This window comes from Bombina bombina, chromosome 1, assembly GCF_027579735.1.
Source record: "Bombina bombina isolate aBomBom1 chromosome 1, aBomBom1.pri, whole genome shotgun sequence".
NCBI lineage: Eukaryota > Metazoa > Chordata > Amphibia > Anura > Bombinatoridae > Bombina > Bombina bombina.
This window is the reverse complement of record NC_069499.1, coordinates 941722643-941746880: the sequence shown is the minus strand read 5'-3', so window position 1 is coordinate 941746880 and position 24238 is coordinate 941722643. Positions and strand designations below refer to the sequence as shown.

At 41.5% G+C, this 24238-nt stretch overlaps 2 protein-coding genes across 2 annotated transcripts; both read left to right on the top strand.

Annotated features, from left to right (window-relative positions):
- Nucleotides 1-21594: 21594 nt before the first annotated feature.
- LOC128640524 (putative nuclease HARBI1) lies at nucleotides 21595-22921 on the top strand. The gene is made up of 2 exons (XM_053692999.1): nucleotides 21595-22551; nucleotides 22839-22921. The coding sequence occupies exons 1-2, from the start codon at nucleotides 21885-21887 to the stop codon at nucleotides 22919-22921; spliced, it is 750 nt and encodes a 249-aa protein (XP_053548974.1). The 5' UTR covers nucleotides 21595-21884.
- A 492-nt stretch (nucleotides 22922-23413) lies between these two features.
- LOC128640520 (putative nuclease HARBI1) lies at nucleotides 23414-23982 on the top strand. Its single transcript, XM_053692995.1, has 2 exons — nucleotides 23414-23796; nucleotides 23886-23982. Exons 1-2 carry the CDS (start codon nucleotides 23556-23558, stop codon nucleotides 23888-23890), a joined length of 246 nt encoding a protein of 81 aa, XP_053548970.1. The 5' UTR covers nucleotides 23414-23555; the 3' UTR covers nucleotides 23891-23982.
- Nucleotides 23983-24238: the final 256 nt, after the last annotated feature.

The following is a 24238-nucleotide window of genomic DNA, read 5'->3' as shown; positions in this document are numbered from 1 at the left end:
ATATACGATGTTAAATCTGCCCCTATTCGTCATCATTGACTAAACTTTGACCCTGTATCTCACAGTCTGCAGACTCATTTCAGCCAATCAGCAGCAGACACTCCCTTCCAGACCTTCCCAGCTCCTGGACAGCAGCCATTTTAGATTCATTCTGATCCTGCATTCTTAGTGAGAGGAGGGATAGTGTAGCTGCTGCTGATTTTATAGGGAAATTGATAGCTAGGCTAGTGTATTCAGTGTCCACTACAGTCCTGAAGGACTCATCTGATCTCTGCTGTAAGGACAGCACCCCAAAAAGTCCTTTTTAGGGCTAGAACATCTTTTTTTTTGCCTGTGTAATTTTGACTGTGAAACATCAGTCTGCTAGTGTAATCTAATTGCAGTTGCCTGCCTGAAGTGCCACCACTCATATCTGTTGTAACAGTAGTGTAAATTTTGTAAAAAAAAACTTTTTTGACTGTGAAACATCAGTCTGCTAGTGTAATCTAATAGCAGTTGCCTGCCTGCCAGCGTGTGTGCCAGACCCACTTGCCAACTAGTGCCACCACTCATATCTGTTGTAACAGTAGTGTAAATGTTTTTTAAAAAAAACTTTTTTAACTGTGAAACATCAGTCTGCTAGTGTAATCTAATTGCAGTTGCCTGCCTGCCAGCGTGTGTGCCAGGCCCACTTGCTAAGTGCCACCACTCATATCTGTTGTAACAGTAGTGTAAATTTTGTAAAAAAAAAATTTAACTGTGAAACATCAGTCTGCTAGTGTAATCTAATCGCAGTTGCCTGCCTGCCAGCCAGCGTGTGTGCCAGGCCCACTTGAAAACTAGTGCCACCATCATATCTGTTGTAACAGTAGTGTAATTTTTTTAAAAAAAAACTTTTTTGACTGTGAAATATCAGTCTGCTTGTGTAATCTAATTGCATTTGCCTGCCTGCCAGTGTGTGGGCCAGGCCCACTTGCTAAGTGCCATCACTCATATCTGTTGTAACAGTAGTGTATTTTTTTTTAAAAAAAATACTTTTTTGACTGTGAAACATCAGTCTGCTACTGTAATCTAATTGCAGTTGCCTGCCTGCCAGCGTGTGTGCCAGGCCCACTTGCCAAGTAGTGCTACCACTCATATCTGTTGTAACAGTAGTGTAAATTTAAAAAAAAAAATTTGACTGTGAAACATCAGTCTGCTAGTGTAATCTAATTGCAGTTGCCTGCCTGCCTGCCTGCCAGCGTGTGTGCCAGGCCTACTTGCCTTGCCAACTAGTGCCACCACTCATATCTGTTGTAACAGTAGTGTAAATTAAAAAAAAACAACTTTTTGACTGTGAAACAACAGTCTGCTAGTGTAATCTAATTGCAGTTGCCTGCCTGCCAGTGTGTGTGCCAGGCCCACTTGCCAACTAGTGCCACCACTCATATCTGTTGTAACAGTAGTGTACATTTTTTTAAAAAATTTTTTTGACTGTGAAACATCAGTCTGCTAGTGTAATCTAATTGCAGTTGCCTGCCTGCCAGTGTGTGTGCCAGGCCCACTTGCCAACTAGTGACACCACTCATATCTGTTGTAACAGTAGTGTAATTTAAAAAAAAAAAACTTTTTGGACTGTGAAACATCAGTCTGCTAGTGTAATCTAATAGCAGTTGCCTGCCTGCCAGCGTGTGTGCCAGGCCCTCTTGCCAACTAGTGCCACCACTCATATCTGTTGTAACAGTAGTGTAAATTTTTTTAAAAAAACTTTTTTGACTGTGAAACTTCAGTCTGCTAGTGTAATCTAATAGCAGTTGCCTGCATGCCAGCGTGTGTGCCAGGTCCACTTGCCAACTAGTACCACCACTCATATCTGTTGTAACAGTAGTGTAACATTTTTTAAAAAAAACTTTTTTGACTGTGAAATATCAGTCTGCTAGTGTAATCTAATTGCAGTTGCCTGCCAGTGTGTGTGCCAGGCCCACTTGCTAAGTGCCATCACTCATATCTCTTGTAACAGTAGAGTAAATTAAAAAAAAAAACTTTTTTGACTGTGAAACATCAGTCTGCTAGTGTAATCTAATAGCAGTTGCCTGCCTGCCAGCGTGTGTGTCAGGCCCACTTGCCAACTAGTGCCACCACTCATATCTGTTGTAACAGTAGGGTAAATTTAAAAAATTAATTGACTGTGAAACATCAGTCTGCTAGTGTAATCTAATAGCAGTTGCCTGCCTGCCAGCATGTGTGCCAGGCCCATTTGCCAACTAGTGCCACCACTCATATCTTTTGTAACACTAATGTAAATTTAAAAAAAAAAAAATTTTTGACTGTGAAACATCAGTCTGCTAGTGTAATCTAATTGCAGTTGCCTGCCTGCCAGTGTGCGTGCCAGGCCCACTTGCTAAGTGCCACCACTCATATCTTTTGTAACACTAGTGTAAATTTTTTTAAAAAAAAACTTTTTTGACTGTGAAACATCAGTCTGCTAGTATAATCTAATTGCAGTTGCCTGCCTGCCAGCGTGTGTGCCAGGCCCACTTGACAACTAGTGCCACCACTCATATCTGTTGTAACAGTAGTGTAAATTTAAAAAAAAAAAACATTTTGACTGTGAAACATCAGTCTGCTAGTGTAATCTAATTGCAGTTGCCTGTCTGCCAGCGTGTGTGCCAGGCCCACTTGCCAACTAGTGCCACTACTCATATCTGTTGTAACAGTAGTGTAAATTATTTTTTAAAAAAACTTTTTTGACTGTGAAACATCAGTCTGCTAGTGAAATCTAATTGCAGTTGCCTGCCTGCCAGCGTGTGTGCCAGGCCCACTTGCCAACTAGTGCCACCACTCATATCTGTTGTAACAGTAGTGTAAATTTTGTAAAATAAAACTTTTTTGACTGTGAAACATCAGTCTGCTAGCGTAATCTAATTGCAGTTGCCTGCCTGCCGGCGTGTGTGCCAGGCCCACTTGCTAAGTGCCACCACTCATATCTGTTGTAACAGTAGTGTAAATTTTTTAAAAAAAAACTTTTTTGACTGTGAAACATCAGTCTGCTAGTGTAATCTAATTGCAGTTGCCTGACTGCCAGTGTGTGTGCCAGGCCCGCTTGCTAAGTGCCATCACTCATATCTCTTGTAACAGTAGTGTACATTTTTAAAAAAAAAAAACTTTTTTGACTGTGAAACATCAGTCTGCTAGTGTAATCTAATTGCAGTTGCCTGCCTGCCTGCCAGCGTGTGTGCCAGGCCCACTTGCCAACTAGTGCCACCACTCATATCTGTTGTAACAGTAGTGTAAATTTAAAAAATAAATTGACTGTGAAACATCAGTCTGCTAGTGTAATCTAATTGCAGTTGCCTGCCTGTCTGTCTGCAAGCATGTGTGCCAGGCCCACTTGCCAACTAGTGCCACCACTCATATCTTTTGTAACACTAGTGTAATTTTTTTAAAAAAAAAAAAACTTTTTTGACTGTGAAACATCAGTCTGCTAGTGTAATCTAGTTGCAGTTGCCTGCCTGCCAGTGTGTGTGCCAGGCCCACTTGACAACTAGTGCCACCACTCATATCTGTTGTAACAGTAGTGTAAATTTAAAAACAAAAACAAATTTTGACTGTGAAACATCAGTCTGCTAGTGTAATCTAATTGCAGTTGCCTGCCTGCCAGCGTGTGTGCCAGGCCCACTTGCCAACTAGTGCCACTACTCATATCTGTTGTAACAATAGTGTAAATTATTTTTAAAAAAACTTTTTTGACTGTGAAACATCAGTCTGCTAGTGAAATCTAATTGCAGTTGCCTGCCTGCTAGCGTGTGTGCCAGGCCCACTTGCCAACTAGTGCCACCACTCATATCTGTTGTAACAGTAGTGTAATTTTTTAAAAAACAATACTTTTTTTACTGTGAAACATCAGTCTGCTAGTGTAATCTAATTCTAGTTGCCTGCCTGCCTGCCAATGTGTGTGCCAGGCCCACTTGCCAACTAGTGCCACCACTCTTATCCATTGTAACAGTAGTGTAAATTTAAAAAAAAAAAAAAATTTTGACTGTGAAATATCAGTCTGCTAGTGTAATCTAATTGAAGTTTCCTGCCTGCCAGTGTGTGCTAGGCCCACTTGCTAAGTGCCATCACTCATATCTCTTGTAACAGTAGTGTAAATTTAAAAAAAAAAAACTTATTTGACTGTGAAACATCAGTCTGCTAGTGTAATCTAATAGCAGTTGCCTGCCTGCCAGCGTGTGTGCCAGGCCCACTTGCCAACTAGTGCCACCACTCATATCTTTTGTAACACTAGTGTAAATTTTTTTTAAAAAAACTTTTTTGACCGTGAAAAATCAGTCTGCTAGTGTAATCTAATTGCAGTTGCCTGCCTGCCAGTGTGTGTGCCAGGCCCACTTGCTAAGTGCCACCACTCATATCTGTTGTAACAGTAGTGTAAATTTAAAAAAAAAAAAATTTTGACTGTGAAACATCAGTTTGCTAGTGTAATCTAATTGCAGTTGCCTGTCTGCCAGCATGTGTGCCAGGCCCACTTGCCAACTAGTGCTACTACTCATATCTGTTGTAACAGTAGTTTAAATTATTTTTAAAAAAAACTTTTTTGACTGTGAAACATCAGTCTGCTAGTGAAATCTAATTGCAGTTGCCTGCCTGCCAGCATGTGTGCAAGGCCCACTTGCCAACTAGTGCCACCACTCATATCTGTTGTAACAGTAGTGTAAATTTTGTAAAAAAAAACTTTTTTGACTGTGAAACATCAGTCTGCTAGCGTAATCTAATTGCAGTTGCCTGCCTGCCAGTGTGTGTGCCAGGCCCACTTGCTAAGAGCCATCACTCATATCTCTTGTAATAGTAGTGTAAATTATTTTTAAAAAAAACTTTTTTGACTGTGAAACATCAGTCTGCTAGTGTAATCTAATTGCAGTTGCCTGCCTGCCAGCGTGTGTGCCAGGCCCATTTTCCAACTAGTGCCACCACTCATATCTGTTGTAACAGTAGTGTAAATTTAAAAAAATAAATTGACTGTGAAACATCAGTCTGCTAGTGTAATCTAATAGCAGTTGCCTGCCTGCCAGCATGTGTGCCAGGCCGACTTGCCAACTAGTGCCACCACTCATATATTTTGTAACACTAGTGTAATTTGTTTTTAAAAAAACTTTTTTGACTGTGAAACATCAGTCTGCTAGTGTAATCTAATTGCAGTTGCCTGTCTGCCAGCGTGTGTGCCAGGCCCACTTGCCAACTAGTGCCACTACTCATATCTGTTGTAACAGTAGTTTAAATTATTTTTTAAAAAAACTTTTTTGACTGTGAAACATCAGTCTGCTAGTGAAATCTTATTGCAGTTGCCTGCCTGCCAGCGTGTGTTAAAGGCCCACTTGCCAACTAGTGCCACCACTCATATCTGTTGTAACAGTAGTGTAAATTTTGTAAAAAAAAACTTTTTTGACTGTGAAACATCAGTCTGCTAGCGTAATCTAATTGCAGTTGCCTGCCTGCCAGCGTGTGTGCCAGGCCCACTTGCTAAGATCCACCACTCATATCTCTTGTAATAGTAGTGTAAATTATTTTAAAAAAAAACTTTTTTGACTGTGAAACATCAGTCTGCTAGTGTAATCTAATTGCAGTTGCCTGCCTGCCAGAGTGTGTGCCAGGCCCACTTTCCAACTAGTGCCACCACTCATATCTGTTGTAACAGTAGTGTAAATTTAAAAAAAATAAATTGACTGTGAAACATCAGTCTGCTAGTGTAATCTAATAGCAGTTGCCTGCCTGCCAGCATGTGTGCCAGGCCGACTTGCCAACTAGTGCCACCACTCATATCTTTTGTAACACTAGTGTAATTTGTTTTAAAAAAAAACTTTTTTGACTGTGAAACATCAGTCTGCTAGTGTAATCTAGTTGCAGTTGCCTGCCTGCCAGCGTGTGTGCCAGGTCCACTTGACAACTAGTGCCACCACTCATATCTGTTGTAACAGTAGTGTACATTTAAAAAAACAAAAAAATTTTGACTGTGAAACATCAGTCTGCTAGTGTAATCTAATTGCAGTTGCCTGCCTGCCAGTGTGTGTGCCAGGCCCACTTGCCAACTAGTGCCACTACTCATATCTGTTGTAACAGTAGTGTAAATTATTTTTATAAAAACTTTTTTTACTGTGAAACATCAGTCTGCTAGTGAAATCTAATTGCAGTTGCCTGCCTGCTAGCGTGTGTGCCAGGCCCACTTGCCAACTAGTGCCACCACTCATATCTGTTGTAACAGTAGTGTGATTTTTTTAAAAAAAAATAATTTTTTGACTCTGAAACATCAGTCTGCTAGTGTAATCTAATTGCAGTTGCCTTTCTGCCAGCGTGTGTGCCAGGCCCACTTGCCAACTAGTGCCACTACTCATATCTGTTGTAACAGTAGTTTAAATTATTTTTAAAAAAAACTTTTTTAACTGTGAAACATCAGTCTGCTAGTGAAATCTAATTGCAGTTGCCTGCCTGCCAGCGTGTGTGCAAGGCCCACTTGCCAACTAGTGCCACCACTCATATCTGTTGTAACAGTAGTGTAAATTTTGTAAAAAAAAACTTTTTTGACTGTGAAACATCAGTCTGCTAGTGTAATCTAATTGCAGTTGCCTGCCTGCCAGCGTGTGTGCCAGGCCCACTTGCTAAGTGCCACCACTCATATCTGTTGTAACAGTAGTGTAAATGTAAAAAAAAAAATTTTTTGACTGTGAAACATCAGTCTGCTAGTGTAATCTAATTGCAGTTGCCTGCCTGCCAGTGTGTGTGCCAGGCCCGCTTGCTAAGAGCCATCAGTCATATCTCTTGTAACAGTAGTGTAAATTATTTTTTAAAAAAACTTTTTTGACTGTGAAACATCAGTCTGCTAGTGTAATCTAATTGCAGTTGCCTGCCTGCCAGCGTGTGTGCCAGGCCCACTTTCCAACTAGTGCCACCACTCATATCTGTTGTAACAGTAGTGTAAATTTAAAAAAATAAATTGACTGTGAAACATCAGTCTGCTAGTGTAATCTAATAGCAGTTGCCTGCCTGCCAGCATGTGTGCCAGGCCGACTTGCCAACTAGTGCCACCACTCATATATTTTGTAACACTAGTGTAATTTGTTTTTAAAAAAACTTTTTTGACTGTGAAACATCAGTCTGCTAGTGTATTTGCAGTTGCCTGCCTGCCAGCGTGTGTGCCAGGTCCACTTGACAACTAGTGCCACCACTCATATCTGTTGTAACAGTAGTGTAAATTTAAAAAAACAAAACAAATTTTGACTGTGAAACATCAGTCTGCTAGCGTAATCTAATTGCAGTTGCCTGCCTGCCAGCGTGTGTGCCAGGCCCACTTGCTAAGATCCATCACTCATATCTCTTGTAATAGTAGTGTAAATTATTTTTAAAAAAAACTTTTTTGACTGTGAAACATCAGTCTGCTAGTGTAATCTAATTGCAGTTGCCTGCCTGCCAGAGTGTGTGCCAGGCCCACTTTCCAACTAGTGCCACCACTCATATCTGTTGTAACAGTAGTGTAAATTTAAAAAAATAAATTGACTGTGAAACATCAGTCTGCTAGTGTAATCTAATAGCAGTTGCCTGCCTGCCAGCATGTGTGCCAGGCCGACTTGCCAACTAGTGCCACCACTCATATCTTTTGTAACACTAGTGTAATTTGTTTTTAAAAAAACTTTTTTGACTGTGAAACATCAGTCTGCTAGTGTAATCTAGTTGCAGTTGCCTGCCTGCCAGCGTGTGTGCCAGGTCCACTTGACAACTAGTGCCACCACTCATATCTGTTGTAACAGTAGTGTACATTTAAAAAAACAAAAAAATTTTGACTGTGAAACATCAGTCTGCTAGTGTAATCTAATTGCAGTTGCCTGCCTGCCAGTGTGTGTGCCAGGCCCACTTGCCAACTAGTGCCACTACTCATATCTGTTGTAACAGTAGTGTAAATTATTTTTATAAAAACTTTTTTTACTGTGAAACATCAGTCTGCTAGTGAAATCTAATTGCAGTTGCCTGCCTGCTAGCGTGTGTGCCAGGCCCACTTGCCAACTAGTGCCACCACTCATATCTGTTGTAACAGTAGTGTGATTTTTTTAAAAAAAAATAATTTTTTTGACTCTGAAACATCAGTCTGCTAGTGTAATCTAATTGCAGTTGCCTTTCTGCCAGCGTGTGTGCCAGGCCCACTTGCCAACTAGTGCCACTACTCATATCTGTTGTAACAGTAGTTTAAATTATTTTTAAAAAAAACTTTTTTAACTGTGAAACATCAGTCTGCTAGTGAAATCTAATTGCAGTTGCCTGCCTGCCAGCGTGTGTGCAAGGCCCACTTGCCAACTAGTGCCACCACTCATATCTGTTGTAACAGTAGTGTAAATTTTGTAAAAAAAAAACTTTTTTGACTGTGAAACATCAGTCTGCTAGTGTAATCTAATTGCAGTTGCCTGCCTGCCAGCGTGTGTGCCAGGCCCACTTGCTAAGTGCCACCACTCATATCTGTTGTAACAGTAGTGTAAATTTAAAAAAAAACTTTTTTGACTGTGAAACATCAGTCTGCTAGTGTAATCTAATTGCAGTTGCCTGCCTGCCAGTGTGTGTGCCAGGCCCGCTTGCTAAGAGCCATCAGTCATATCTCTTGTAACAGTAGTGTAAATTATTTTTTAAAAAAACTTTTTTGACTGTGAAACATCAGTCTGCTAGTGTAATCTAATTGCAGTTGCCTGCCTGCCAGCGTGTGTGCCAGGCCCACTTTCCAACTAGTGCCACCACTCATATCTGTTGTAACAGTAGTGTAAATTTAAAAAAATAAATTGACTGTGAAACATCAGTCTGCTAGTGTAATCTAATAGCAGTTGCCTGCCTGCCAGCATGTGTGCCAGGCCGACTTGCCAACTAGTGCCACCACTCATATATTTTGTAACACTAGTGTAATTTGTTTTTAAAAAAACTTTTTTGACTGTGAAACATCAGTCTGCTAGTGTATTTGCAGTTGCCTGCCTGCCAGCGTGTGTGCCAGGTCCACTTGACAACTAGTGCCACCACTCATATCTGTTGTAACAGTAGTGTAAATTTAAAAAAACAAAACAAATTTTGACTGTGAAACATCAGTCTGCTAGTGTAATCTAATTGCAGTTGCCTGCCTGCCAGTGTGTGTGCCAGGCCCACTTGCCAACTAGTGCCACTACTCATATCTGTTGTAACAGTAGTGTAAATTATTTTTATAAAAACTTTTTTGACTGTGAAACATCAGTCTGCTAGTGAAATCTAATTGCAGTTGCCTGCCTGCTAGCGTGTGTGCCAGGCCCACTTGCCAACTAGTGCCACCACTCATATCTGTTGTAACAGTAGTGTAATTTTTTTTAAAAAAATACTTTTTTGACTCTGAAACATCAGTCTGCTAGTGTAATCTAATTGTAGTTGCCTGCCTGCCAGCGTGTGTGCCAGGCCCACTTGCCAACTAGTGCTACCACTCATATCTGTTGTAACAGTAGTGTAAATTTAAAAAAAAAAACACTTTTTTGACTGTGAAACATCAGTCTGCTAGTGTAATCTAATTCTAGTTGCCTGCCTGCCTGCCAGCGTGTGTGCCAGGCCCACTTGCCAACTAGTGCCACCACTCTTATCCGTTGTAACAGTAGTGTAAATTAAAAAAAAAAAACTTTTTTGACTGTGAAACATCAGTCTGCTAGTGTAATCTAATTGCAGTTGCCTGTCTGCTAGCGCGTGTGCCAGGCCCACTTGCCCAGTGCCACCACTCATATCTGGTGTAACAGTAGTGTAAATAATTTAAAAAAAACTTTTTTGACTGTGAAACATCAGTCTGCTAGTGTAATTCTAATTGCATTTGCCTGCCTGCCAACGTGTGCCTGGCCCACTTTCCCAGTGCCACCACTCATATCTGGTGTAACAGTAGTGTAAATAATTAAAAAAAAACTTTTTGACTGTGAAACATCAGTCTGCTAGTGTAATTCTAATTGCATTTGCCTGCCTGCCAACTTGTGTGCCCGGCCCACTTGCCCAGTGCCACCACTCATATCTGGTGTAACAGTAGTGTAAATAATTTAAAAAAAAAACTTTTTTGACTGTGAAACATCAGTCTGCTAGTTTAATTCTAATTGCATTTGCCTGCCTGCCAACGTGTGTGACCGGCCCACTTGCCCAGTGCCACCACTCATATCTGGTGTAACAGTAGTGTAAATAATTAAAAAAAAAAAAAATTTGACTGTGAAACATCAGTCTGCTTGTGTAATCTAATTGCAGTTGCCTGCCTGCCAGCGTGTGTGCCAGGCTCACAGCATATACTGTGCCCACTTGCCCATTGGCACCACTCATATCTTGTTTAATAGTAGTGTAAGTGTACATTTAAAAAATAAAAACTTTTTGGACTGTGAAACATCAGTCTGCTTTTTTGTGTCAGGCTCACAGCGTATACTGTTCCCACTTGCCCAGTGCCACCACTCATATCTTGTTTAATAGTAATGTAAGTGTACATTTAAAAAAAATGACAGGCAGAGGCAGGCCATCCCGCAGGTAAATTTAAAAAAAAACCCACTTTTTTTTACTGTGAAGCATCAGTCTGCTAGTGTAATCTAATTCTAGTTGCCTGCCTGCCTGCCAGCGTGTGTGCCAGGCCCACTTGCCAACTAGTGCCACCACTCTTATCCGTTGTAACGGTAGTGTAAATTAAAAAAAAATAACTTTTTTGACTGTGAAACATCAGTCTGCTAGTGTAATCTAATTGCAGTTGCCTGCCTGCTAGCGCGTGTGCCAGGCCCACTTGCCCAGTGCCACCACTCATATCTGGTGTAACAGTAGTGTAAATAATTAAAAAAAAAACTTTTTTGACTGTGAAACATCAGTCTGCTAGTGTAATTCTATTTGCATTTGCCTGCCTGCCTGCCAACGTGTGCCTGGCCCACTTTCCCAGTACCACCACTCATATCTGGTGTAACAGTAGTGTAAATAATTTAAAAAAAATCTTTTTTGACTGTGAAACATCAGTCTGCTAGTGTAATTCTAATTGCATTTGCCTGCCAACGTGTGTGCCCGGCCCACTTGCCCAGTGCCACCACTCATATCTGGTGTAACAGTAGTATAAATAATTAAAAAAAAAACTTTTTTGACTGTGAAACATCAGTCTGCTAGTGTAATTCTAATTGCATTTGCCTGCCTGCCAACGTGTGTGACCGGCCCACTTGCCCAGTGCCACCACTCATATCTGGTGTAACAGTAGTGTAAATAAATTAAAAAAAAAAACTTTTTTGACTGTGAAACATCAGTCTGCTTGTGTAATCTAATTGCAGTTGCCTGCCTGCCAGCGTGTGTGCCAGGCACACAGCGTATACTGTGCCCACTTGCCCATTGGCACCACTCATATCTTGTTTAATAGTAGTGTAAGTGTACATTTAAAAAATAAAAACTTTTTGGAATGTGAAACATCAGTCTGCTTTTTTGTGTCAGGCTCACAGCGTATACTGTTCCCACTCATATCTTGTTTAATAGTAATGTAAGTGTACTTTTAAAAAAAAATGACAGGCAGAGGCAGGCCACCCCGCAGGTGCCGTCATGGTCGTGGTGCTGTGATTCCCTTTGGCCGTAGAATAATGCCCAGTGTCCAGAGGCCATGTCCCATGAACTCAAAAAGTTCTGAGGAGGACATAGTTGACTTTTTAACACAGGACACCCAATCTTTTATAGCTTCCGCTCCGAACCTTGACGCACCATCCTCCTCCTGCTTATCTTCGGGCACCTCTCAAGTTACCACCACTCGCCCACCTGCCGCCACCACCAACACTAGCACCACAGCCGCTTCACTTGATGTGTCAGAGGAGTTTTTTACACATCAGTTGGAAGAGATGAGTGATGTGCAACCATCATTGACAGAGGATGTAGATAACAGTGATATGTCTCAGTCAGGCAGCATTACAGACATGGACGTACGGTGTGATGATGATGATGTTGTACCCACGGCTGCTTCCTTTGTTGAATTGTCAGATACAAGTGAAGCGGTTGATGATGACGATGCGTTCGTGGATGTCACGTGGGTGCCCGCTAGAAGAGAAAAAGAACAGGGGGAAAGTTCAGATGGGGAGACAGAGAGGAGGAGGAGGAGACGAGTTGGAAGCAGGGGGAGGTCGTTGCAAGGAGCTAGTGGCACAGTCAGACAGCATGCATCGGCACTCGGGGTCAGCCAGACAGCACGCCAATCAACGCATACTTTTGCCACCACCAGAATGCTGTCATCGCAGAGCTCAGCAATATGGCATTTTTTTGTGTGTCTGCCTCTGACAACAGCAATGCTATTTGCAACCTGTACCAAAAGAAACTGAGTCATGGGAAGTGCAACACCCACCTAGGTACAACTGCTTTACGAAGGCACATGATCGCACATCAGAAACGCCTATGGGATCAACACAGGAGTAGAAACAGCACACAAACTCAAAGCTGTCATCCTCCTCCTGGTCCAGCATCTTCAGCTACATCAACCACTGCTGTCCTCCTTGCCCCCTCTCAACCATCTGCCACTCTATTTCTCTTACGGAGCAGTTCCTGCTCATCTGCCCACAGTCAGGTGTCTGTCAAGGACATGTTTGAGCGTAAGAAGCCAATGTCACAAAGTCACCCACGCCTGGCGTCTGACAGCTAGCTTGTCTGAACTTTTAGCCCGCCAGCTTTTACCATACAAGCTGGTGGAGTCTGAGGCGTTCAAAAAATTTGTAGCTATTGGGACACTGCAGTGGAAGGTACCCGGCCGAAATTTCTTTTCACAAAAGGCAATCCCCAACCTGTACTCGATTGTGCGAAAGGAAGTAATGGCATGTCTGGCACACAGATTTGGGGCAAGGGTCCATATGACGACTGATAGCTGGTCTGCAAAGCATGGTCAGGGCAGGTATATCACCTACACTGCGAGTTGGGTAAACCTGCTGACGGCTGCCAAGCATGGAATGCGTGGCTCTTCAGAGGAGGAGTTGCTGACACCGCCACGAATTGCAGGCAGGCCTGCTGCCACCTCCTTTTATCCTCCTACTCCATACTCTTCCATAACCTCCTCGGCTGAGTCCTCTTCTGCTGCTGCGTCTTGCTCCACATCAATGGCACCCCCCCAGCTCCGCAGGTACTATTCCACATCCCGGATACGGCATTGTCACGCCGTCTTGGGGTTGACTTGCCTGAAAGCAGAGAGTCACACCGGACCAGCACTCCTGTCCGCACTGAACGCACAGGTGCATCAGTGGCAGACTCCACACCAACTGGAGATCTGCAAAGTGGTTTCTGACAATGGAAGTAATTTGGTGGCGGCATTAAAATTGGGCAAGTTGACACATGTGCCGTGCATGGCACATGTGTGTAATCTGATTGTGCAACGCTTTGTGCATAAGTACCCAGACTTACAGGACGTCCTGAAGCAGGCCAGGAAGGTGTGTGGCCATTTCAGGCGTTCCTACACGGCCATGGCGCACTTTTCCGATATCCAGCGGTGAAACAACAAGCCAGTGAGGCGCTTGATTTGCGATAGCCCGACACGGTGGAATTCAACACTCCTAACACGAAAAAGCCGTTAATGAGTATTTGTATGACCGGTGTGCTAGGACAGCCTCTGCGGAGCTGGGAATGTTTTTGCCACGTTACTGGGCGCTCATGCGCAATGCCTGTAGGCTCATGCGTCCTTTTGAGGAGGTGACAAACCTAGTCAGTCGCACCGAAGGCACCATCAGCGACATCATACCATTTGTTTTCTTCCTGGAGCATGCCCTGCGAAGAGTGCTGGATCAAGCAGTAGATGAGCGTGAAGAGGAAGAGTTGTGGTCACCATCACCACCAGAAACACCCTTATCAGCATCGCTTGCTGGACCTGCGGCAACACTGGAAGAGGATTGTGAGGAAGAGGAGTCAGAGGAGGAATGTGTCTTTGAGGAGGAGGAGGAAGACCAACCACAACATGCATCCCAGGGTGCTCATTGTCACCTATCTGGTACCCGTGGTGTTTTACGTGGCTGGAGGGAAGAAGATACCTTCAGTGACATCACTTAGGACGAATAGCAGGACATGACTAGCTCGGCATCCAACCTTGTGCAAATGGGGTCTTTCATGCTGTCGTGCCTGTTGAGGGACCCTCGTATAAAAAAGCTGAAGGAGAAAGCTGAAGGAGAATGACCTGTACTGGGTGTCCACGATACTAGACCCCCGGTATAAGCATAAAGTGCCAGAAATGTTACCAAATTACAACAAGTCGGAAAGGATGCAGCATTTCCAAAATAAATCAAAAAGTATGCTTTACACAGCTTATAATGGTGATGTCACAGCACAACGTGAATCTAACAGGGGAAGAGATGAAAGTAATCCTCCGACTCCCACGACCACGCCGGCAAGGACAGGATGCTTTACAGACATGTTGTTGATGGAGGACATGCGGAGCTTTTTAACTCCTATGCATTGCTACAGCCCTTTGGGGTCCCCCCTCAGAGAACGACTCGACCAACAGGTAGCATACTACCTCGCCTTAACTGCATATCTCGACACTCTGAGGAGCGATGAACCCCTTGACTACTGGGTGTGCAGGCTTCACCTGTGGCCTGAGCTATCCCAATTTGCAATAGAACTTCTGGCCTGCCCCGCTTCAAGTGTCCTGTCGGAAAGGACCTTCAGTGCAGCAGGAGGTATTGTCACTGAGAAGAGAAGTCACCTAGGTCAAAAAAGTCTAGATTACCTCACCTTTATAAAGATGAATGAGGCATGGATCCCGAAGGGACTGACATTGGGCGATACATTCAAGTAAAAAAGTCCTGATGAGATGAGCTGCCTTGGGCTAAAAATGGTCCACACGCTGCTGTATTTTATCTTCAAATGCCGGATGACTTGCGTGACTTATCCGCCACCAACTAGGGTTCAAGCCGCAATGTTTTAGGGAACTTTCTGCCTGGGAAACAAACATCAATTTTTCTAGCAACTGCTACAACAGCGGCTGCAACAATACCTAATTTTTCAGGCAAGTGTACATGCCAAATTTTTCTGGCCTCTGGTGCTGCACTGTGGCTTCAAAAACAAAACAAAAAAAAAGACACTTAACAGGATTAAACTGATAGGAATAGTACTACTTAACACACAACTCCTATCTGGTGGGACATTAGAATTTGAAGTAGGAGGACCGACCAAGCATCTTTTTCCATCTCCCGGTTCCTAAAATCCATGCCATATACACATCCCCTTATAGGGGACACCGCAGTGGAAGGTACCCGACCGAAATTTCTTTGCGCAATTGTGCAAAAGGAAGTAACCTTACCATGGGTCGCAGGCTGCACGTCTTGTAATTCTCTGTCTGGGAAATTATATATCTATCAAATCTATCTATTTATCTATCAAATCTATCTAACTATCAATCGTATCTAACAAATGTATATTGCATCTATTGATCTATGTAATCTATGAATCTATCTATCAAATCTATCTATCTCATGGCCGGACTGTTTTGTGACAGCCACTTGTGTTTCAGACAAATGTCCGTCGGACAAATGGCCGTTGGCTAAAAGTCCGGCTACGATTGCACGCGCAGTGCCCCAAATTTGAAATAGGAGGACCGACCAAGCATCATTTTCAATATCCCGGTTCCTAAAATCCATGCCATATACACCTCCCCTGGCGCCGCAACTGCCTCTGGGAACCTTAACATGGGTCAAAGACCGCACGTCTTGTAATTCTTTGTCTTGGAAATTATATATCTATCAAATCTATCTATTTATCTATCAAATCTATCTAACTATCAATCATATCTATCAAATGTATATTGCATCTATTGATCTATGTAATCTATGTGATCTATGTATCTATCTATCTATCTATCTATCTATCTATCAAATCTATCTATCTCATGGCCGGACTGTTTTGTGACAGCCACTTGTGTTTCGACCAAATGTCGGTTGGACAAATGTCCGTTGACCAAATGGCCGTCGGCTAAAAGTCTGGCCACGATTGCATGCCCAGTGCCCCAAATTTGAAGTAGGAGGACCGACAAAGCATCTTTTTCTATCTCCTGGTTCCTAAAATCCATGCCATATACACCTCCCCCGATAGGGGGAGTAACAGGTATTAAACTGATTAGAATAGTACTACTTAACACACCACTCATATCTGGTGCGACAGTAGATTGCACGCCCAGTGCCTCAAATTTGAAGTAGGAGGACCGACCAAGCATCTTTTTCCATCTCCCGGTTCCTAAAATCCATGCGATATACACGTCCCCTGGCGCTGCAACTGCCTCTGGGAACTTTACCATGGGTCCCAGACCGCACGTCTTGTAATTCTGTGTCTGGGAAATTATATATCTATCAAATCTATCTATTTATCTATCAAATCTATCTATCGTATCTATCAAATGTATATTGCATCTATTGATCTATGCAATCTATGTATCTATCTATCAAATCTATCTATCTTGTGGCCGGACTGTTTTGTGACAGCCACTTGTGTTTTGGCCAAATGTCCGTCTGCGAAATGTCCGTCGTCCAAATGTCCGTCGGCTAAAAGTCCGGCCACGATTGCACGCGCAGTGCCCCAAATTTGAAGTAGGAGGACCGACCAAGCATCTTTTTCCATCTCACAGTTCCTAAAATCCATGCCATATACACCTCCACTGGCGCCGCAACTGCCTCTGGGAACCTTACCATGGGTCCCACTCCAAGACCGCACATCTTGTAATTCTCTGTCTGGGAAATTATATATCTATCAAATCTATCTATTTATCTATCAAATCTATCTATCGTTCCTATCAAATGTATATTGCATCTATTGATCTATGTAATCTATGTATCTAACTATCAAATCTATCTATCTCATGGTCGGACTGTTTTATGACAGCCACTTGTGTTTTGGCCAAATGTCCATCGGCCAAATGTCCGTCGGCCAAATGTCCGTCGGCTAAAAGTCCGGCCACGATTGCACGCGCAGTGCCCCAAATTTGAAGTAGGAGGACCGACCAAGCATCTTTTTCCATCTCCCGGTTCCTAAAATCTATGCCATATACACCTCCCCCGATAGGGGGAGTAACAGGTATTAAACTGAACAGAATAGTACTACTTAACACACCACTCATATCTGGTGCCACAGTAGATTGCATGCACAGTGCCACCAAATTTGAAGTAGGAGGACCGACCAAGCATCGTTTTCCATCTCCCGGTTCCTAAAATCCATGCCATATAAACGTCCCCTGGCGCCGCAACTGCCTCTGGGAACCTTACCATGGGTCCCACTCCCAGACCACACATCTTGTAATTCTCTGTCTGGGAAATTATATATCTATCAAATCTATCTATTTATCTATCAAATCTATCTATCGTTTCTATCAAATGTATATTGCATCTATTGATCTATGTAATCTATGTATCTAACTATCAAATCTATCTATCTCGTGGTCGGACTGTTTTGTGACAGCCACTTGTGTTTTGGCCAAATGTCCGTCGGCCAAATGTCCGTCGGCTAAAATTCCAGCCACGATTGCACGCGCAGTGCCCAAAATTTGAAGTAGGAGGACCGACCAAGCATCTTTTTCCATCTCCCGGTTCCTAAAATCCATGCGATGTACACGCCCCCTGGCGCTGCAACTGCCTCTGGGAACTTTACCATGGGTCCCATACCGCACGTCTTGTAATTCTGTGTCTGGGAAATTATATATCTATCAAATCTATCTATTTATCTATCAAATCTATCTATCGTATCTATCAAATGTATATTGCATCTATTGATCTATGTAATCTATGTATCTATCTATCAAATCTATCTATCTCGTGGTCTGACTGTTTTAAGACAGCCACTTGTGTTTCGGCCAAATGTCCGTCAGTCAAATGTCCGTCGGCCTAATGGCCGTCGGCTAAAAGTCCGGCCACGATTGCACGTGCAGTGCCCCAAATTTGAAGTAGGAGGAACGATCAAGCATCTTTTTCCATCTCCCGGTTCCTAAAATCCCTGCCATATACACATCCCCTGGCACCACAACTGCCTCTGGGAACTTTACCATGGGTCCCAGACCGCACGTCTTGTAATTCTGAGTCTGGGAAATTATATATCTATCAAATCTATCTATTTATCTATCAAATCTATATAACTATCTATCCTATCTATCAAATGTATATTGCATCTATTGATCTATGTAATCTATGTATCTATATATCAAATCTATCTATCTCGTGGTCTGACTGTTTTAAGACAGCCACTTGTGTTTCAGCCAAATGTCCATCAGACAAATGTCCGTCAGACTAATGGCCGTCGGCTAAAAGTCCGGCCACGATTGCACGCGCAGTGCCCCAAATTTGAAGTAGAAGGACAGACCAAGCATCTTTTTCCATCTCCTGGTTCTTAAAATCCATGTCATATACACCTCCCCCGATAGGGGGAGTAACAGGTATTAAACTGATCAGAATAGTACTACTTAACACACCATTCATATCTGGTGCCACAGTAGATTGCATGCGCAGTGCCCCAAATTTGAAGTAGGAGGACCGACCAAGCATCTTTTTCCATCTCCTGGTTCCTAAAATCCATGCCATATACACATCCCCTGGCGCTGCAACTGCCTCTGGGAACCTTACCATGGGTCCCAGCCTGCACGTCTTGTAATTCTCTGTCTGGGAAATTATATATCTATCAAATCTATCTATTTATCTATCAAATCTATCTATCGTTTCTATCAAATATATATTGCATCTATTGATCTATGTAATCTATGTATCTATCAATCAAATCTATCTATCTTGTGGCCGGACTGTTTTGTGACAGCCACTTGTGTTTTGGCCAAATGTCCGTCTGCGAAATGTCCGTTGACCAAATGTCCATCGGCTAAAAGTCCGGCCACGTTTTCCCGCGCAGTGCCCCAAATTTGAAGTAGGAGGACCGACCAAGCATCTTTTTCCATCTCCCGGTTCCTAAAATCCATGCCATATACACCTCCCCCGATAGGGGAAGTAACAGGAATTAAACTAATCAGAATAGTACTACTTAACACACCACTCATATCTTGTACCACAGTAGATTGCATGCGCAGTGCCCCAAATTTGAAGTAGGAGGACCGACCAAGCATCTTTTCAATATCCCGGTTCCTAAAATCCATGCCATATACACGTCCCCTGGCGCCGCAACTGCCTCTGGGAACATTACCATGGGTCCCAGACCGCACGTCTTGTAATTCTGTGTCTGGGAAATTATATATCTATCAAATCTATCTATTTATCTATCAAATCTATCTAACTATCTATCATATCTATCTAATGTATATTGCATCTATGTAATCTATGTATCTATCTATCAAATCTATCTATCTCGTGGCCGGACTGTTTTGTGACAGCCACTTGTGTTTCGGCCAAATGTCCGTCGGACAAATGTCCATCGGCCAAATGGCCGTTGGCTAAAAGTCTGGCCACAATAGCACGCGCAGTGCAAATTTGAAGTAGGAGGACCGACCAAGCATCTTTTTCCATCTCCCGGTTTCTAAAATCCATGCCATATACATATCCCCTGGCACCGCAACTGCCTCTGGGAACCTTACCATGGGTCCCAGGACGCACGTCTTGTAATTCTCTGTCTGGGAAATTATATATCTATCAAATCTATCTATTTATCTATCAAATCTATCTAACTATCAATCGTATCTATCAAATGTATATTGCATCTATTGATCTATCTAATCTATGTATCTATTTATCAAATCTATCTATCTCGTGACTGGACTTTTTTGTGACAGCCACTTGTGTTTCGGCCAAAAGTCCGTCCACGATTGCACGTGCAGTGCCCCAAATTTGAAGTAGGAGGACTGACCAAGCATCTTTTTCAATCTCCCAGTTCCTAAAATCCATGCCATATACACCTCCCCCGGCGCCACAACTGCCTCTGGGAACCTTGCCATGGGTTCCAGACCGCACGTCTTGTAATTCTCTGTCTTGGAAATTATATATCTATCAAATCTATCTATTTATCTATCAAATCTATCTAACTATCTATTGTATCTATCAAATGTATATTGCATCTATTGATCTATGTAATCTATGTATCTATCTATCAAATCTATCTATCTCGTGGCTGGACTGTTTTGCGACAGACACTTGTGTTTCGGCCAAATGTCCATCGGACAAATGTCCGTTGACCAAATGGCCGTCGGCTAAAAGTCCGGCCATGATTGCACGCGCAGTGCCCCAAATTTGAAGTAGGAGGACTGACCAAGCATCTTTTTCCATCTCCCGGTTCCTAAAATCCATGCCATATACACCTCCCCTGGCACCGCAACTGCCTCTGGGAACCTTACCATGGGTCTCAAGACCGCACTTCTTGTAATTCTCTGTCTGGGAAATTATATATCTATCAAATCTATCTATTTATCTATCAAATCTATCTAACTATCTATCGTATCTATCAAATGTATATTGCATCTCTTGATCAATGTAATCTATGTATCTATCTATCTATAAGGATATGTTAGGAGGGATAAAGGATTTGAGGCATTAAAGCCTAGTGCTTAATTAGACACTAAGTAGATAATATAAAGTAAGGGAATTGTTAAAACACTTTATTAACATTTATACTGAAATAGACGAACAAGATCAAATTGGATCATCAGAGAAATGGGTATATGCCTTCCATTACTCTATATTACACAAATGAATGATCCAAAAGAAAATTTAAAAACAGGCTTTAAAAATGGGCATATGTGTTCGGACAGGGCGTGAGGAATCCCACAATTATCAGTTTATGGCATGTTATATAGGTTGCAGCAAATTCATTCAATGCATACAGGTCTATGCGCTCAAAGGCATCCTCCTACCTGCATACTGCTGGGATTGAACCCAGTCAGCCGATTGCTAGCTAGAAGCCCTATATCTTAATCACATACCAAGCACATCAAAGTGAAGAAATATATCATACTGGTATCATACTGTCTAAGCATACCATGCACATCAAAGTGAAGAAATATATCATACTCGTATCGTATTACTTGAGCATACCGTGCACATTAAAGTGAAGAAATATAACATACTTGTATCAAATTATTTGACACTTGCATTCAAAACTTCAATCTAAAAATGCTAGTTATTGTATTATTGCATACGCTATGTCTATGTTCAGACATCCACATTCATAATGTTACTAAATTCACTCTCAGTGTATATATTCTTACTGAGATAGGCCTCGCTTCCATTGAGTCGTAATTCAGTTTGCGTGCACTCGCAAACCGTTAAATATGCTGTCGAAAGCAATAGCGTTTAACGACTGTTTCCAATGGCGCGTTATACCTTAATATCGGCTTCCGGACTTCGGCTGCCGAAAAGATTTTCGCGTCCCATAGAAAGTAATATAAGCCGTTAATCGATAAATTATACCAGGTTTCCATTGAAAGCGCTAACCGTTAATACACTGTCGGAGGCTGTCGATACATTGAGACATATTACCCCCAGCTCAACTAGGTGTAAAGGAGGAAAAAAGAGCTTTTTGAGGCCTGTTTCTCATTGAAATTGAAAATCAAAAAAAAATTACATATAGAAATATAATTTTATCTAATAATAATCTTCTCCTACATGTATATATGTATGATAATTGTATATATATATTTGACCTATATAAATCATATAATTTTAATAATTACTTTTAACTGTTATGATAAAGGCTGATATATTTAAATTGAAAAATATAATAATTACATTCAGTGTCTTTGAATTTCCGATATGTAACTACATATATGTTGAAATTATATTTCATATCAAAAATAAAAGTCATGAGTAAGTATATACTTTCAAACTGTTCATTAAATTAAGGATTAGATGAGATGAAGATAAGCCCTCCCCCCCATGTTATTCATTGCAATCACCAGTTTCACATATGTTAACAAGCAACACACAGCTATAAAAAAAAGACCACACCTAGCCTAACCTCAGAACAGATATTTCAAAATGCAGGGTGAGAGAGAAGCTGACAATGCTGAAGTTAGACAGCGTAGGCCTGACATCCCCAGAGTGAGGCTGGATATAGAAACCCTGAATGAGCAGCAGGTGTTTGAAAGTTTCAGGCTCAACAGGGAGAAAATATATCAGTTATATGCCCTGTTGCAAGATAGGCTGGAAAGCCAGGGCTATTCAAGCAGGGCTGTCCCTGGAATGACCAAACTACTAGGGGCACTTCATTTTTTGGCTTCTGGATCCTTTCAGGTGACAGGGGGCATTGTAACTGGGGTGCATAAGTCCACTCTTTCTAAGCATCTTTCAAAAGTTATTGATGGACTTTATGATAATTGCAGAAAATTTATTTTTTTCCCCACATCACCCAGAGGTTGGCGTGATGTTAAGAGGGACTTTTTTCTTTTAGGTGGCATACCCAATGTCCTTGGGGCCATTGACTGCACTCATATTGCCCTAAGACCCCCTGTGCGCAGGGAGATAATATTTAGAAATAGGAAACACTTCCACTCCTTAAATGTGCAGATTATATGTGATGCAAACATGCGCATATTAAATGTTGTGGCAGGGTTCCCAGGAAGTAGCCATGATGCCTACATCCTCAGGAATTCTGGTGTGTGGAGATTGTTTGAGACAAATCAAATGCCTGAAGGACATCTCCTCGGTAAGTGTTTATGTATATATTATGATGCCTTCATGTGTTCAATATTTTGACATTTTATTGTTTCATTGCTTTATAATCCTTTATGTATGTGTCTAAGGGGGTGAAATTGATTAAATAAATAAATTGTTAATCATTTAAAAGATATATATTAACTATGTCATAGTAAGACATATGCATAACATTATTTCATGTCATACATTGCTTTATGGAAAGATGTGTGTTTATCTATCTATCTATATCTATATCTATATATATATATACTGTATATCTATGCATTCATATTTTAGCAGATTCTGCATATCCTCTTAAAAAATGGATTTGGACACCATTGAAAGAGAACCAGGTTGTTGGGCCTGCTGAATTAAGGTAAAATATATATTTATTTTCTGCTCATGTGTGTCAGAAATATTGATTGTGCCTTGCAAAATGCTCACTATAATCTGTAGAAAAGTAGGACCAGTACACACTTCATAGGAATGTCCCTTTAAATCACTCTTGGGTGAATGTAGGTGCAAACCTGGAGGACCTCCTTTTCCAAAGTCCCAGTAAATGTAATGAAATAGAACACACAGGTAGCACTCTATGTGGAGCAACAGCACCTTTATTGAGCAACGTTTCGGGGCTCCTGCCCCTTTATTAAGCTATATATCTGTGTTTGTGCACATACATTTGTTGCTTGATTATCTTGTGTGTGTGTGCATATATCACTATCACAGACATAACAATGTTGTACTGAGTGCCTTTAAAGGGACAGTCAAAATACAAATCATCTATTATCAGTGAAGCATTTATAAATCTCTCTGCTTCAATATAAATATATTTATATATATATAAAATGGTTTAAAGATTTATAAGATCAAACCAGGAATGTAGTTAGCTCATTAGTATTTGATTTGTCTTCACATTATATATTATAATCATATTTCTTGTTCTTTTAATACAGATATAATGAAGCACATATCCGAACACGGGCTATAATAGAACGACTGTTTGGTGTTCTAAAAATGCGCTTTCGCTGCCTGGACAGATCAGGGGGGGATCTCCAATTCAGTCCGGAAAAAGCTATTAAAATCATAGTGGCATGTTGCTGTCTACACAACATGGCACAGGAGCATGGGATGTTGAACGACTTACTTCCAACACCACAGCCCCCAGGTGAAATCTTTGAGCCTGATGTAATTAATCATCCACAACCCCTCAATGCCCATTTGGAGAGATCTGCAACTATTCAAGAATTCTTTTCAGGTATTTTTATAGTATTGTAATGAGACCTTTTAGTTATTTATGATTATGTTTTTTAATAATACACATTTTTTTCTTTTAATGTTTTACAGATTGAAGATTCTCAGAAATGGAATACCACTCCCCTCCCTCTCTCCTCATCCCTATATTTACCACATTTTCCCTAAATAAATGTATACTTTACTCAAATATAGTCATGGTGAATGTTTCTTTATTTCCAGCTATGTACTAATCAATGCATTCATCTTATGATTTATGTATAACATAATTATCTAAAATATCATTTTAATTATATTCCAAATATGACTTTGTTCTCTTGGTATAATTATTTAAAGAGCAGCTATGCACTCCTGGTTAATAAAATTGAGTACATGGGTGAACCAATGACAGACAGGATATATACTGTATGTTGGCAACAATAAACAGCTCCAACATAGGTTCTATG

Excerpts from the sequence above, each read along its gene's own strand:
- LOC128640524 (XM_053692999.1), top strand. The coding sequence starts at position 21,885 with ATGCAGGGTGAGAGAGAAGCTGACAATGCTGAAGTTAGACAGCGTAGG. Across the intron at positions 22,552-22,838 it reads GCCTGAAGGACATCTCCTCG|CAGATTCTGCATATCCTCTT; the intron begins GTAAGTGTTTAT and ends TTCATATTTTAG.
- LOC128640520 (XM_053692995.1), top strand. The coding sequence starts at position 23,556 with ATGCGCTTTCGCTGCCTGGACAGATCAGGGGGGGATCTCCAATTCAGT.